This window comes from Falco punctatus (assembly GCF_963210335.1).
Source record: "Falco punctatus genome assembly, chromosome: 1".
In the NCBI taxonomy this organism is placed as follows: Eukaryota; Metazoa; Chordata; class Aves; order Falconiformes; family Falconidae; genus Falco; species Falco punctatus.
Window position 1 is genome coordinate 79,005,099 of NC_137580.1, and position 15,053 is coordinate 79,020,151.

General features: G+C 37.2%; 1 protein-coding gene across 4 annotated transcripts in view; it reads left to right on the forward strand.

Moving 5' to 3' along the window:
* Positions 1 to 15,053, forward strand: part of GLRB (glycine receptor beta) — a 51,153-nt gene that overhangs the window by 18,306 nt on the left and 17,794 nt on the right. For all 4 annotated transcript variants that reach the window (XM_080385275.1, XM_080385278.1, XM_080385276.1 and 1 more), the window contains 3 exons: positions 6,136 to 6,365; positions 9,193 to 9,275; positions 11,979 to 12,119. In XM_080385275.1, coding sequence (XP_080241401.1) covers positions 6,136 to 6,365; positions 9,193 to 9,275; positions 11,979 to 12,119 — 454 coding nt within the window. The remainder of the gene's footprint in view (positions 1 to 6,135; positions 6,366 to 9,192; positions 9,276 to 11,978; positions 12,120 to 15,053) is intronic.

A 15,053-nucleotide genomic window follows, 5' to 3' on the forward strand; every position in this document is an offset into this window, starting at 1 on the left:
CAACACCAAATAGTGTACATTACGATTTTGACTTTTTTGTTTCTTTAGGAAATAAAATCTATTTCAAAAGAAGAAATCATTTCAGCAAAGCCCTTTCCATTATTTCGGGACTTGAAGATCTTTTTAGCAATGGTATTTCCAACAAATACCATTAGAAATATTGCCATAAAAATGTATTTAATTGTTGAAGGTGTTCTGAACCGATCAGAATTTTTCTTTCCTATAAAAAAGAGGGGTAGACCATGTCTTGGCAGTATGTGGGAAACCACAGACAGGGCATGCACTCGGTGGGAGTTCTGAGATGCTCCCTGAGCATCCCAGTTAGAAATAACTGGTCATCTGCTGCATCCAAAGCATTGATGCAGTTCCCAAAATCAGGCTGCTTTTTTAAAATACTATGACTAAGGCAGCATTCCTACTCGTAATGGCACAGAAGCATAAACCGTAATACGGCTAATAAATAATAAAACACTTTTTGTTGGTGGTGGAAGCACCCACTTAAAACTCAGAACCAGCTTACGTGGTACCCAAAGACATTTCACTAGGACTGTGGAGCCACTCAAAGTTAAACATATGTGATGGCTGAAACAGCTTTTGAACAGCTTGGCCAGAATTTTCTGTTTCTGGAACTAAAAGTGAATAAAGATTTAGATTTGATTGCAAATGATAGTAAGTCAACTAATGGCATTAGTGGGAAGTGATATTGAAACAAAGAATGTAAGTGTGCCAAAGATACCCTGAGATTTATTTCTGAAAACAAAAGGGGGACTGAAGTTTAAAGAGGGGCAGGGAGGAAGAGCAGGAAAGTAGGAGTGAGATAAGTGTCTAAGATGGCAGGTATATTAGGCCAGATGGCCCTTTCAAGTTTCTGAAATTTATTGCATGCCTTAAAAAGTGACTTTTACAGAGGCTTTTTTACAATTGACCCAGAAAATAGTAACAAAACATGAATAGAAGAGGTGTGCTTCCCCCCCCCAAAAAAAAAAATATTAAGTACGCTCTCTATAGCAATGTTTGCCTGCCTGTCTGTGATTTTCTGATATGATCACTTACAAATTTGCCAGGATGTTCTTTAAGTCATGTTCTCCTCTGTATTTCAGAATTTCAGACATGATCCTTACTTCAATTTATGCATTTAGATTTGTACACCCAGCTGATCACCATGATAGCTCAGCATGTTTATGTCAAGTTTGGATTACTTCTTGGTTGCCTTAATGTATCACTGGAAGCACTAACAAAAGAGATGGTTAATCTGTTCTCCCATATATAACTTGGGAAACTTTTCCTGCTGCAGTGGGCATTGGGTCCTGTGGACATTCAGGAACCACTGCTTTCTTGAGGGTAGGCTGGTACTTGTCTTCAGATGGTCTGGGCAATGCAGCAGACAGTAGAAGCGAGTCCCTTAGACTAGAAAGAAACTTCTGCTTCTGGAATCACAGAAAAAGTGTTTCCTGGAGCTGAGATGCCAAGTCTGTGAAGGATGAGGGGCCTCTTGCATTCAGAAAGGAGAAACGTTTGCAGGCAGCAATGGAACTGCTGAAAAATGTTCCGTGGTGCTGGAGAGGAGCGTGGCTGGCTGCACTGTCTGCATCCCTACTGCCTCTGGCGTTGGTGTGAACCGAGGAATATGGATTTCTTGACTGTCTTTAAAGTTACCAGAAGGTACTGAACTGGTTGGAGTGGTGTCATTACTGACACCAAAATTTGTGAAATAGTGTATTTCTGAGTCTTTCAGTCGATGAAGTCTCATGATGATTCTTGGTTCTGTAGCCACTTCTGGCTATAATAGCTGAATTTATAGGTTTTCGCAAAATATATCTGTGGGGGTAAAGCATCCTCTTTTAGCCATGCTAAAGGGATGATTCCTTCTTCTGGGTGATGGAAGGGTGGGGAAGAATAATCGTGGGTGACAGATGACTGGGAGTGAGGTGGTGGTAGAAGGCCCAACAAACCAACGTGTAGAGTGCCAGTGAGGAAAGGCCGATCAGCATGCTAATCTTCTGCTGTTCAGAAGGGTGTCGAAAGAGATCAGAAGAATCTTCAGCAAGATATTTCAACATTGACAAGTTGTCAGGTATCGCTCTCTTAGAGCACTCTCAGAAGCAGCCAGCTCTGGGGTTAATGTCTGGAACTTCTGACTAGTCAACAGGCTCCCACAGTGTCCCTCGCCTTAACATCGTGGTGGCTGGTTCTGATGGTTCTTCATGTATTTCAGGAATCCCACAAAATTATTTTCAATTACTTTTTCCTTGCTGCCCTTTTGGTCCCATGATGATTGCATTCTTAGCTGTGCAGCTGGCTCGTCCTCAACAAAGAGCAGAGATTGCGTCCCACTGAAGTAGAGTCTATTTAGCTTTAAGAGGGAAAGGAATTTCTTCATCGAAAACAGTTGACAGGTTTGAAGTATTATTGTTTTGAAGCAAGACAGGACCCATAGCGTGGATCCTGTGCCCAGAAGCCTGTATTGCTTTAGTCAATCCCTGGTGAAGAAACTGAAGGGCAAACGTTTGCTCTGTGCCTGGAAAGGGTAGTCTTCATGTTGTGTTGGTGAATGCTCACAAGAGAATTGTGACTTTTCACGCATGCATCAAGCAAGTTACCTGGAAAAACTAAACAATTTAACAATAAGTTAAATACAGAGAGAGTAAGAATTTGTACAGCTAAAATGGAGAAGACCTTATACCAGAGCTGCTACCTTCCTGTGAGCTTCCTTTATCTTGAATCTCTAACTTGTTTTCTTCTAGCTCATTAAACTACTTGTCTAGGATCCCCATGCTAACTCTGCTTCTACTTTTGCAGTTTTTGGGGTTTTTTTTTAGACTGCAGATTTGTGGGATAATACAGTGATTGTGTCACATTTAGCAACTGTTACAGACTGGATCACCAGCCAAGGATTCCTAGGGACAGATCCTTTCTGGTATAAAAACCTAAAGGGCTATAACATTTTAGCTGTGCTGATGATCTGATCCTCTGTCTACAGAATCTATATTCAAGGTTTGTACATGCAGCGTAATCTTTCTTCGCTGGCTGAAATGGCAAAACACCACTTTCTCTTTTTCCTTTACTTTAAAACCTTGCAGAAAGGTCTGTTTAATATTTATGTATATAAAGGAAAACTGTTTCATTATTTTAGTATTAAAAATGCTATTTTCTACTTTATCAAAAGACAGCACTATCATGCTTCCTTTCTTTGTATGAGTGCAGTTCGTGTAAAAAGGAGCTTGTCTGGCCACATGCCCACTGTTTAGTAGGCTGCATTTGAAACATTTCTTAGAATGCCTCCCCTTTCAACCTCCCTGAAAACAACTTGCCTTCTGTTGGAGTTTCATGGGAAAAGAAAGCCCTGTAGAATACTTTTGTGATTCTTTTTACCTGCCAGGTCCTCCTAGCTCTAATGCTGATGAATATCTCTTCCACCCCCCACCCCTAGTTTCAGGCTTTTTAATTTCTATTTGACTCTCCTTTATTATAGAATGGCAATCATTCTGCAATATTCAAGAATGTTTGTCAAATTTATAGGAGAAAGACCATGTGCTTCATGCAGACAACTTCTTCAGCCCCTAATTGTAGTGCACATACTGAATCTTAAAATTCATTGCCCAAATTTGACAGGACTGGTCGCAGACTTCTTTCGAAATAGATTTATACCAGATCATAGTCTACACTGCTGCCAGGTGTTGTAATAGTTCATATTCTAAGAAGCAGCCCTTCTGCACGTCATCGTCTGGCTAGACACAGTTTTGTATCCTGACACCTCTTGGCTTCCTTGTGCATTTTCTTTATTGCCTCAAGTATGCGGTGAATTTCCTCTCCATGTACCCCCTGTCGCAAATCTCTGTCAGTTCGGTAGGTCTGAACCTACTTCTTTTAGGTTAAGGGGATTTGTCTTCCATTGACTTAAATAGGAACAGAAATAAGTTCTTAAGACGTCACAACATCCAGTTGTTTGCTATATTTAAGTTCATTTGTGATAGAGCAAGGAAGGAATTAAAACAGCATCCATCTGATTTTACTTCCAATTCTTATTTTGCCAGTGCATTCTGCTTTTCAGTGGTGTAAATGTCTCCTTGTTCTAAATGGGTAAGCTGAGGGCAAGTGTTGGATGCTGGTTATCATTTGCCTATGGCTTTGTGAGGGCGTCCTGTTTTGTTTATGGGAAAATTAATTTTGGTGTGATGAATAATGTGATGGTTGTGGGCACGCACAGTATGCAGTATTTATCTCATATAGTTTAAAGTAATAGTTTTCACTGAGACAAGAAGTGCATATGGAACAGGATCTTTAGCGAGAAGCAAGTAAAGTTAATTTTCAATTATATACTTATAATTGAAAAGATGCTTTCTGAGATAATGACCTGAATTCCCTCCTGCTCTGAAGCTTTTCTGTGAGAACCTTCCAGTACAAAGTCACTTCATATTAACAATTATTTTATATTTCTTGTTTACTTTGGCAAGATAATATAGGTCTTTGTATAAATAAGTCAGACCGCATATATTTTTTCAAAATCGGACTGCCAACAAGTAACATGTCTCTCAGAACTATGCATATTAATAAATATCATCTCAGTTCTTTCTACTTCATTTTGATGCTTTGCTCCTCTTTACAATGCAGTAAGGAAAAGTATTAGGCAGTATAGTGTCATGAAGAAATACAGGGGTGATCTGACTGGTGGACTGGGCACAGGAAAGCGGGCACCGTATTCCAATTACCAGGGTAAATCATCAGGGTAAATGATTCTGCGTGAGGTCTTAGCCAAGTGCACTCCATCCTGTTGAAGTCAACATGACTGTCTCAACATGGCACTTGCTCTGGACTGTAAATGTACACAATGTAGTAAGTACGACAGAAGAGAACTCACGTATCAACAGAAAAATGTGTAAGAGTGGATTAATGTGTAAAATAACTACAATTTGTTTGGTATGCAGAATACATTGACAAATCAAAAATATGTTGAGGACCTTCACTCACAGATTTCTAGCATTTTGCTATAAATGTAAAGCAGTAGCAGTGTTTTCAATGCTCTGAAAGCCCTTAACCTCAAGGTGCTTTGTGGTGAGTGAAAAAACAGAACGCACCATAGAAGACAATTAAGAAGACTGGAGACAGACGTTATCTTACATATAGAATTTTGGTTTATTTGGGGTTGGTTTTGTGCTTTATTTAAACACCACCTTTATTCATTTTCTGTATATGATCTGCCTACTTATACGTAAAAAAGAGGCTCTGGCTTAAATGTAAATGTAAAAAGCAAAAAAGACTTAGAGGTAGGACTGAAAAATCATAACTGACGTACTAGGTCAGATTTTTCCTTTGGATGCACACAGCTTTCACTAAGGACAGAACATGTGCGGGTATTGTTTTGCCCCGAGACACATGCTACTCCAATTGCCAAAGGCAAAATTAGTGCATGGCTCTACTACTGTCCACCCTTGATCAAGAGTCCTGCTGAATCCAGAAGGAAATTTCCTTTGCGTAAAGCCTTTTTTTGTCTCTTTGAGACTTATTCTGTGTCTGCTTTCCTAGATGCTCTTTCAGTACTCTATTGCAAGCTGGTACCGGTTTTCCTCAGTTACCAGCACAGTCCCAAATCACTGTTACAAAGTGTGAGGCTGTATTCTGTGTGCAGTGTAAAATCTGTGATCTACCTGGTCTGTTTTCCGCTTTTGCAGGGTGATGTTTTGCCATCAGTGTGCCAGTTAACCAAATGGGGAATTAAGCTGGAGTTTAAACTCACAGGATGCCCTGACAGGAGTGAGATTGTGTCTGCTGCTTGCAGCAATTGAGTGGAGCCAAGCTATCGCCTCCCTCTGCCCTGCTGCTTGCTTTCCCCATGCCTAGAAAACAGGGGGCTGCTATCCAGGGCATGCAAAAATGGTGCTGGGGGAGACCATTTGGTCCTTTTTTTAAAGAAAGTTACTATATTGAAAAGATGAGTAAGGCATAATTACCTATTTGTAGTAAAGGCTATTAAACTCTAAGATTTATGTTATTTGAATAGCAATTACTATCTTTGTGGTAGAAAAATGAGGGCATAATTTTTTTTTCTTTTTGGAGTCTGATAGAATTGTTTTCTTTCTCCATGGGTTTTTGGCTAGACTTTTGGCTAGTCTAATAATTATTTATTTTTCCCATCAGGATTATAGAGTCAATATCTTTCTAAGACAGAAGTGGAATGACCCCAGGCTCAAACTGCCCAATGACTGGAGAGGTTCAGATACGCTGACAGTGGACCCAACTATGTTTAAATGTCTTTGGAAGCCGGACTTATTCTTTGCAAATGAAAAAAATGCTAACTTCCATGATGTCACACAAGAAAATATCCTTCTTTTTATATTTCGGGATGGAGATGTCCTAGTCAGCATGAGGTATTTTATGGATGTATTTCTGCTCCTTTTTTAAATCGCTTGATATGAGATATATGTGCTGTGTTAGACTTAGTAACGTAATACAGTTTATGACTAATGCTTAGGTTTATATGACAGTTTGTAAACAATACTACAATAAATTAAATGTGTGTAAAGTCAGATGAAGATATTTTAAAGCATGTCAGTTGGTAGCACAGCAGGTACTTGAAGTGTATGTATGTTTCTATGTCTTGTTAAGCTAACACATTAAGTAAATTAGTATTACTAGAAACAAAGTTTAAACCATTTTGATAATTGCTTACATTCCTGGAAGCGTAATGAAATGGATAAGATATCCGAAGTAAAGACATTGGCAAAACAATATTATTTGCACACCGTTTGAATTTCTGTGTCATCTGAAGAAAATTATGTTTACGTACTGATGATATAGGGAGGGGCAGAAATTAAAAAATTTTTGAATATAAATGTTTTGTGGAAGTACTGGGATATAATCCTGATTAAGTTCTATACCTTACTGGATATGGATTTTCCCAGAAGACCCAAAAATAGTTTAATTTCGTTGCAATTATGCATACCTTCTTGTGGTTTGACTTGGTTTATCAAAGGTATATATACACCATGCCATAAAAACAGTCATCCAATGAAAACAGCAATTTGGGTGGATAAAAAGGATCTTATAGTGAATTACAGATCTAGAGAGCTTATAAACACAATGATTTGTTGAGATTATGCTCAATTTCCTAACGGTGAGTGAGTTTTCTTCTGGTTTAAACTGGAACATACTGCCCCGATAGAGGAAAAATGATTACCCAAATATACTGTGATATTACCATTAAGAGGGAACCACTTCTGAAATTATGGTCACGTGAGCTATTTCCTCCTGGAATAGAAGTGGATAGAATAAGAAAGAAGATGGGAGAGTCTGGGGGTTTTATTGTCCATTCCAAATCAGGAGGAGAAAACTCAGTCACAAGACTTTTGCTGACAGTGATCAGAACAGAAGATATATTGGGCAATCAAAGCATTTCATTTGGCTTACTCTGAAGTTCCTGGTTCTGATTTCAGTTGTTTCTGTAGCAAGTTTTGAAGTCTGTAGATATCAGTATTTCAAAATTAAGAAATCACTTTCAGCTATAAGAGAAACTTCCCATTTGGAATAGAAAATGTTAAATTAAACATTGAAACTGTTTTTACGTATTATTCCAGGTTGCATCTATTCCTAAGTGACCTTATTTCAGTCAATAGGTTAGGTTTGAACATCGAGTGAATACTCATAGAAGTGTTTATAATTGAAATAATCTTCTCTGAAAACTTCCGAATAACAAAACCAAATTCAATAGTTTGAAATTATTGTTGTCCTCCAAAAATATTCTGATGATTTTAATAATACACTGCATTCGTAAATGGTACGTGTGCAGATAAGATTAAGTTTTTTGAGGCACTGTGGTTTGGTGACATGCTACTAAGATTTTCGTTTCTTAAAATATGTAATTGCTTGCCTTGTATTATTAGTTTACAGAGATATTATCGCATGTAAATGAAAGACTCTCCGGTTACCAAATTACATGAATGACAAAATGCATGTGAGAGAAAGCTCTTGCCTGCATAAATAGTTGAGAATTAGGAAGGTGCTCACATGAGGGGAAATAAGCAGTAGAGTCCCACAGAAAAAATTCTTCTGGGTCCTGTGCTGTTCAACATAAATCATCTGGAAACCTGTGGACTGACAGGCACTTCTGATGATGGCAAAATATTCAGGGTAGTAAAGATAAGAGACAACACTGAGAATTACAAAATAATGACTAGGCGACAAAGTATGAGATGAAATTCAAAGTAAATAACAGAAAGTTATACATGTGGGAAAAAATATTTTAATTATACAGAAGAACTGATTGACTTTGAGGTGGTTATTACCAGCTAGGAAAATGGCCTTTGGGTGATAATGGCCAGTTCTCTGAAAATGTCAGCTAACGGCTCAGTACTGGTTGAGAAAGTGAATTGACTTCTGGGAAGAGTTAGGGATTAAAGAGAATGTCATGTCACTATAAATTCATGCTATACATGCATCTTGAATACAAGGTGCAGTTCTGGTCTTCCCACTGCGAGAAGGCAGGTGAGGGTGTATGGGATGTATTAAATGTATGAAACAGCATCCTTTATAAAGAACAGCTAAGCAAGGCAGACATTTTTCACCTTCTTTTCCAGGGAAAGAACTATGAGACAGGCTCAAGATAGGTAAAAGGAGATGATTAGAGTGCGTGCAGCTTAACTATGGCATGCCTTGCTGCAGGATCCTGTGCATCATCAAATTTTAAACAGATTCCAGAAAGCAACTGGAAGCAAAGCAGCTTCTTTGAGGGAAAAAATGTGTTGAGGTCTCTTAAATCTGAAGCATTACTTCTGGTCCAGGAGGCCCTTGAGGTGCTACTTTTGGGAGGCAGCTAGATATCTGGCAAAATACAATTTCCTGATTGCTGTAGTCTCATATTCTTCTTCAGGAGTCTGCCATTGGCCACTGCTGAGACAGGACTCTGTTCTGTGTGGGCCTTTGGTTTGGTTATTCTTATGACCTATATGTATTTTGTCTTGTATTAGTAGGTCTCTAATTTGTGAACTACTGTGTGTTTAAAACTCTCTGTAAATTTTATTCTCAGAATACTGGAAATAGCTCAATTTCAAACTGCTACTTATTATAACTTTAATGATTTTTTTCTGCTCTTTTAGAAGCTGGAAATACCTGTGATTTATTACTTTTTTTTTTCCTTATTGCCACATACTGCTTACATGGCAGCTGACACTGTTTTAAAATTCCATTTCTGTATTTCAGATTGTCTATTACTCTGTCATGCCCTTTGGACTTGACCTTGTTTCCTATGGATACACAGCGCTGCAAGATGCAATTGGAAAGCTGTATGTAAATCAGTCTGTGCATAAAAACAGTTGCCTTCTAGGCATGCGTCAGAATCCAACAAAAATTTATCAGTTCTGTATTGTTCATGTCAACATTTTTAATGAATCTTGAAATTAATTATCACTAGCTCCTACTAACATACATTTCGCTATCAAAAATGTTTCTTAAGGTTATGGCACCATGCACTCTGGTTTTAGCTTGTGCTATCAAAGATAATGACAACTGATGGGTTTTATAAAAACACTTACAATAAACCTAGTAAAATGGAAACACGTATCATTTGGAGAAAGACCCCATAGTTTCTCCATGTAGTTTTGACTGCCAGAACCTGTGCTGCTTTGTAGACTGTTGGGGTCCAATTTATCCCCTTGCATTGATGGTGTGTGGTATTGCTTGGAACTTTTGATAGGGTGCTGAAGGAAAAGGATTTGATGCTGATACATTGAGAGCATTAACTGTGAAACCTTTTGAAAGGGGTTTCAAGATGTGTTGTGGATGTAGTCAGGCATCTTTCCCTTACCAATCCTTCCCTGGTCTGTAGGTGATTTGATCATAAGATCATAAGAAGGGGAGGCCAACTCTCATCTCTGACAGGCTTCATACCGCGCTGGAAGTGGCAGACAAAATGTTTCTGAAACCTATCTTCTCTCCTGTGCCCCAAGTACAAGGGTGCCTACTCAAGTACAGCTGTTTCCCAACACAGTGATCCCTGGTGATCCCACGTACGTGGTAATGCTGTTTTCCTGAGTAAGGACAAGTGTGAAGCAGAGAGGAGGAGGGTGGCCCAGCCCTGTAATACAAAAGCTTCATTCAGCTGTTACTCCACCAGGTCTGGTGGGGAAGGTGAGGTTAGAGAAGGGAAAACCAAAGCAAAAAAAGAGCAAGATTAATCAAAGCTGAGCAGAGCAACCCAGTGGGGTTAATAATAACGATGATATCAGAGTTTTACAATTTAGGTTTTGACTACCAGCATTTACTTTTAGAATTGTAGTATGTCCATAGTAGTTTTGCCCATCACTAATCTGTGTATACATTAGCTGAAGCAAACTCTCATGGTAAACCTAAATCTGTTTGGGGTTAAACTGGAATTACACAGTAATATTAATGGAAGTTTGCTCGAGCTTTCTCAGTCTGGATTGTTTTACAGGCATTGCAAGGTATAGTTATTGGAAGGAAGAACTAGTCATAAAAATTTTCTCAAAACCTTTATTTAAACAACCTTATAGTTTTTCTCCATGCTAAGTTGGTATGTTCAAATTCAGGAGGAATTTGCTCCTATGGAAAGACAGTGTGCACTAAGCTTCCTTCTACCTTTTAGTTCCGTTGTCACAAGTAAGAGCGGTACCCATGACCTCCTGTCTGTCTCTCCAGTTCCAGCCGTGGGCTTGCTTTTCCTCCTGGCCATTGGCAGTTTAATTCTACTTCAGTTATTTTCAAATCAGTATTTTGTTTTTAGTTGCTGGATTTCCGAAACAAAAAAGGCCATCAGTTTTTACTAAGCTGTTCTTATATCTGCAGTTATGATCTACAGTTCTACACATTCTCTATAGGCAAAATTTTCACTGTCCAGTAATTGTTATCATAAAGGGTCTTGGCAGTTTTGTAATTTGCTGTATGTTGTAAGGAGGTGGGACTGATTTTATGAACAAAACATGAAAGTAACTGATTGTTCTTTATATTATCTTCCATCACGAAGCATTGAGACATTGTGTTTTTTATTAAGTTGTTGTGGATCTTAGAGCAGTTAGATTGTGAACAGCTTACCTTTTTTAATTGCAGCTGTTTTTCAAAGACTAAAAAAACCCTGTCTAGTGCCTCCAGAAAAGAAATGGTTCTTTAAACATTTTTCAAAGACTTTGACTTGCAAAACACTGCATTCCAACTCCATCTTTTTATGTGTCCCCATCTCTGTTTCTATTTAAAACACATTATCTCTGTTTGAATTAAGTTAATCCTTAATAAACAGAAGGTGGCAGAAAAATGGCATGTAAAATCATGATTATTATTATTATGCATATTTGAGCAATACTGCTTTGTGCTTGAATATTGTTAGCCTGACTGTCACTGCCTCTCGCTTCGTGGTGGTGTATACATCACAGTTTAGACAGTCAGATGTATGCTGAAGTCTGTCCGTACATATGAGATCATGAAGGCACTGAACTGATTTTAGTAGGACTACACCTCTACTTAAATTCCTGGTCAAGTATTTCTTGAACGAGAGTGCTTTCATGAATCAGGGCCTTTAATCTGAAAAAGCTAAGCAGAAGGTTTGTTTTACACAAAACCCAGTATTCATCACAGTAATTGTGTTAATAAATTGTTTTGAAGTTGCTAGGGCTTGTGAGTGCTGTTAAAGTTCAGTATAATTTTCATGCTTTGCTGAAGTAGAGTATGAATGAATATGGAGGCTTCAAAGCTGTGGAGAATAATGGAGCTTTGCCTTCTTTGTTTACATGGTAAAAACTGTAACAAAAACCTTTTAATTGGTGTAATATTGTTGGTAATGTAATGTTCCACCCACCAAGTCCTAATCTGGGCTTACATTAAAATTCAGCTGTGGATTATTTCATTTTTGTATTTAATTCTCTGAACCAGAAATAGAGAGAAATAGAAAAGTAACAAACATATATGCTAGATTTTCTTGCAGAGCTTACTCTGATTTAGATGGTTCTTTAAATGATTATTATTGGGTTTTTTTGTAGTTGGCTATACAACTGATGACTTACGATTTATCTGGCAGTCTGGAGATCCTGTACAGCTAGAGAAAATTGCTCTGCCTCAGTTTGATATTAAAAAGGAGGATATAGAATATGGTAACTGTACCAAGTATTACAAAGGCACAGGTAGGTAGCAATCTCCTTGATACAAAAACTTTAAGCTGCCTTCAGTTACTGTTTGTAGTTACTGGTTAATATTCCAGTTCATGTCTTACATTTCATGGGATAAAATAAATTAATTTTAAACTAACAAGTAGTTCACGTAATAATAACTGTCATACGTGGCTACTGCAAGCTAACTCAAATGTAGAAACATCTAGGTTGAAGAAGAGATTAGATGTTTGTCTTGGTTTTTTTTACATGTCTTGTGATCTTACTATCATCATTTTGTTTCTATAATCCTTATACCTGTTTATGCTTGTAAGCGTCAAACTTTTCTGAAAGGATGTTTATGTAGAATTACGCCAGTTGCAGGAAAGTAGGATAATTTTGGTTTTCTGGTTTGACTTTTGTTCCAGAAGTGGATAGCAGTAGACTGTAACTGCAAATGCTTTGCCCTGCAGGTTCTTCCTTTCTTTAAGTGTTCTGGAAAGTCTGTCATTATAGAAAGCTGCTTACAATCCTCAGCCCTGAATTTATTTAATCCTATGATTATTTTCTGAGGGTGGGCACAAATTTATCCAATGGTTTCTGTACTCTGGCTTCTCAAAATTTATCTTTTCTACCCCGATTGATTCCTGTCTATAATGATATCCAAACTACAACTACTGACATACTGTGGCAACTGCAAGTCTTCCTACAACGACAGAGATCAGCAGGGTGTATTTGTCAGTGCTCTTGATCTTGGGAATAGATCTCCCATTAAATCTCGATGAGGACGGCTGTGGTGCCACAGCTTCTGAGGATCCTCTGCAAGTTTCCCATTGACTATTCAGCTGCAGTACGTTACTTGCAGTTGCTCCTGAGCTAGATCCGAAATCTGAAGAGATCTCCAGTAACCTTAGTAGAGCTCAGAGTTAAGGAATTTAACTTCAAAAAGACAATGAAAATTGGAATGGCATTTGTTTAACTTCAAAATGAGTGAGTTCTTAGCCTAACTACATAATTCAGCATCTCAAGTGATTCACTATCTGTAAATAATATGAAATGAGCTCTCCTCAGGAAAATTCTGCATTTGTGAAAGCAAAACCAACTGGCAGTGATTGCATTCAAATCTAAGTTGGGATATGGTAGAAGCTTACTTAGCAGAGAGAAAAATGTTTTATTCCTAATTAAACAATGAATTTACTGAAAAAAAAAAAGTGATAAAGTTGTGAAAAAAATAAAGGAATGGATCTTTTAATTCTCAAATAAAATTCATAGAAATGGGAAAATTGGAAAATTTACATTGTATTTTAGGGGAAAAAATAAATACTCAAGATTGTTATCTTGTTATTGAGCTTACCATGACCATTTTGAGTTTTGCCCTAAATCTAAAATTAAACAGCTAAAAAATCTTTAGATATTTTAGGTATTTTTAGGAACCTTAAAGAAAAACCTAATAATGTTACACTTTACTATGAAACAGGAAAGAAAATCAGTAGTGTTGTCTCAAGTTTCAGCACCTTGTGACCACAAGTTGAAATGATACTGCAGAATGCTCAGTAAAAAGGTCACGTTGTCTGTGTGTGTATGTCATTTGAACATGCAAGAAAGAACATGAGGGAACCATCAGAGTGGGTGGAGTGACAACAAGAAGTTTTTTAAAAATTTCCTAATTCCTTTATTGCAAACCCTTTTTGTTTAAAAATTAAGAAGATCCATGTTAATCATGTGATCAAGGTTGGAATTAATATTTCATTACTATGAATGGAATATTTTGGTACTCAAATACTTTTAAAGGGTGTTTTCACTAATCAGTAGTTGTTTGATTTACTTTAAATTTTAATGTTCAAGGTATTCATAAAAACAGATTTTGCACATATAGTTAAAATTAACTCAGTTAAGGATTTTGTCAGGTAATCAAGAGGCAGTGTTGCATGTAGAAGCAAATTTTCAAAATTATGGCTTATGTAGGAGAATCCTGCCAGTTGCAAAGAACTTAATCTTTACTGCCTATTTATGTCAAATAATGTTTTGTCATACCTACCTAAGTAGAAGGAGGGTCAAAAAAATGGGGTGACTTTCTGTGGCAGTAAAGTGAGTATTAAAATTTGAAAATTGCCTGTTCTCTGTTTATCAAAGTATATAACAGATCCAAATAGGTCCTTGGGAGCTGAACGGTGAAGGCAATAGTTACTGTTCTCTGCCTGATCAAAGATGATTCAAAGGCATATAGAATGCATTTCTGGCATAAAGCAAACAAATAATGATATTGAAGGTCATCCCTTATTTGAAAATAAAACCTAAAGGTATCTGGAAACTATTCAGGAATTATAAAGGGGATATTTGTCAAACAGATCATTGAAGAGAATAAAATGAACTATAAAATACCGTATCGTGTCTTCTAAACAGGGAAATTTTTCCTTAATGTTTTATTGTTTTTTTGTTTTGCTTCTTCTGTGCCCAAACAGTGCTTTTAAGATGATTTGTCATTCTACAGCACTTTACTGTTAAAATATAGAATATAAATAGATATATTTTTGACAGATCCTATCTTCTAAATCGGCTTTGCACTGACTTGATTGACAGATATAGACTGATCTGAATTTTGAAATTGTTGTAATGTAACATAGGAATGCCTTTTCCTTGTGATAGATTAATTTATGAAGTTGTTTTTATAACACTATTGTGTTAATATTAACATAAAAATGCCAGTTCTATTAATTGAGTGAAAATATGAACAGAATTTGTCTTCTGGTTATTGGACTTCCTGACCCATCTGTTACCTGCTGCAAAACCTCTAGTATCTGCAGCTTTACTTTTTGTTGGAGTTATCTTAACAGATATGTTCTGAAATGTTTGTGTGCTTTTAGATCCTAATTTTAAAACATTTGAGGCACTGTTCCTTGTTTTCAAAGAGTAGTGGCTTTAGAGCCTTTTTTAAAAAGACTGTACCAGTTTTAGAAGTCACCTGAACCA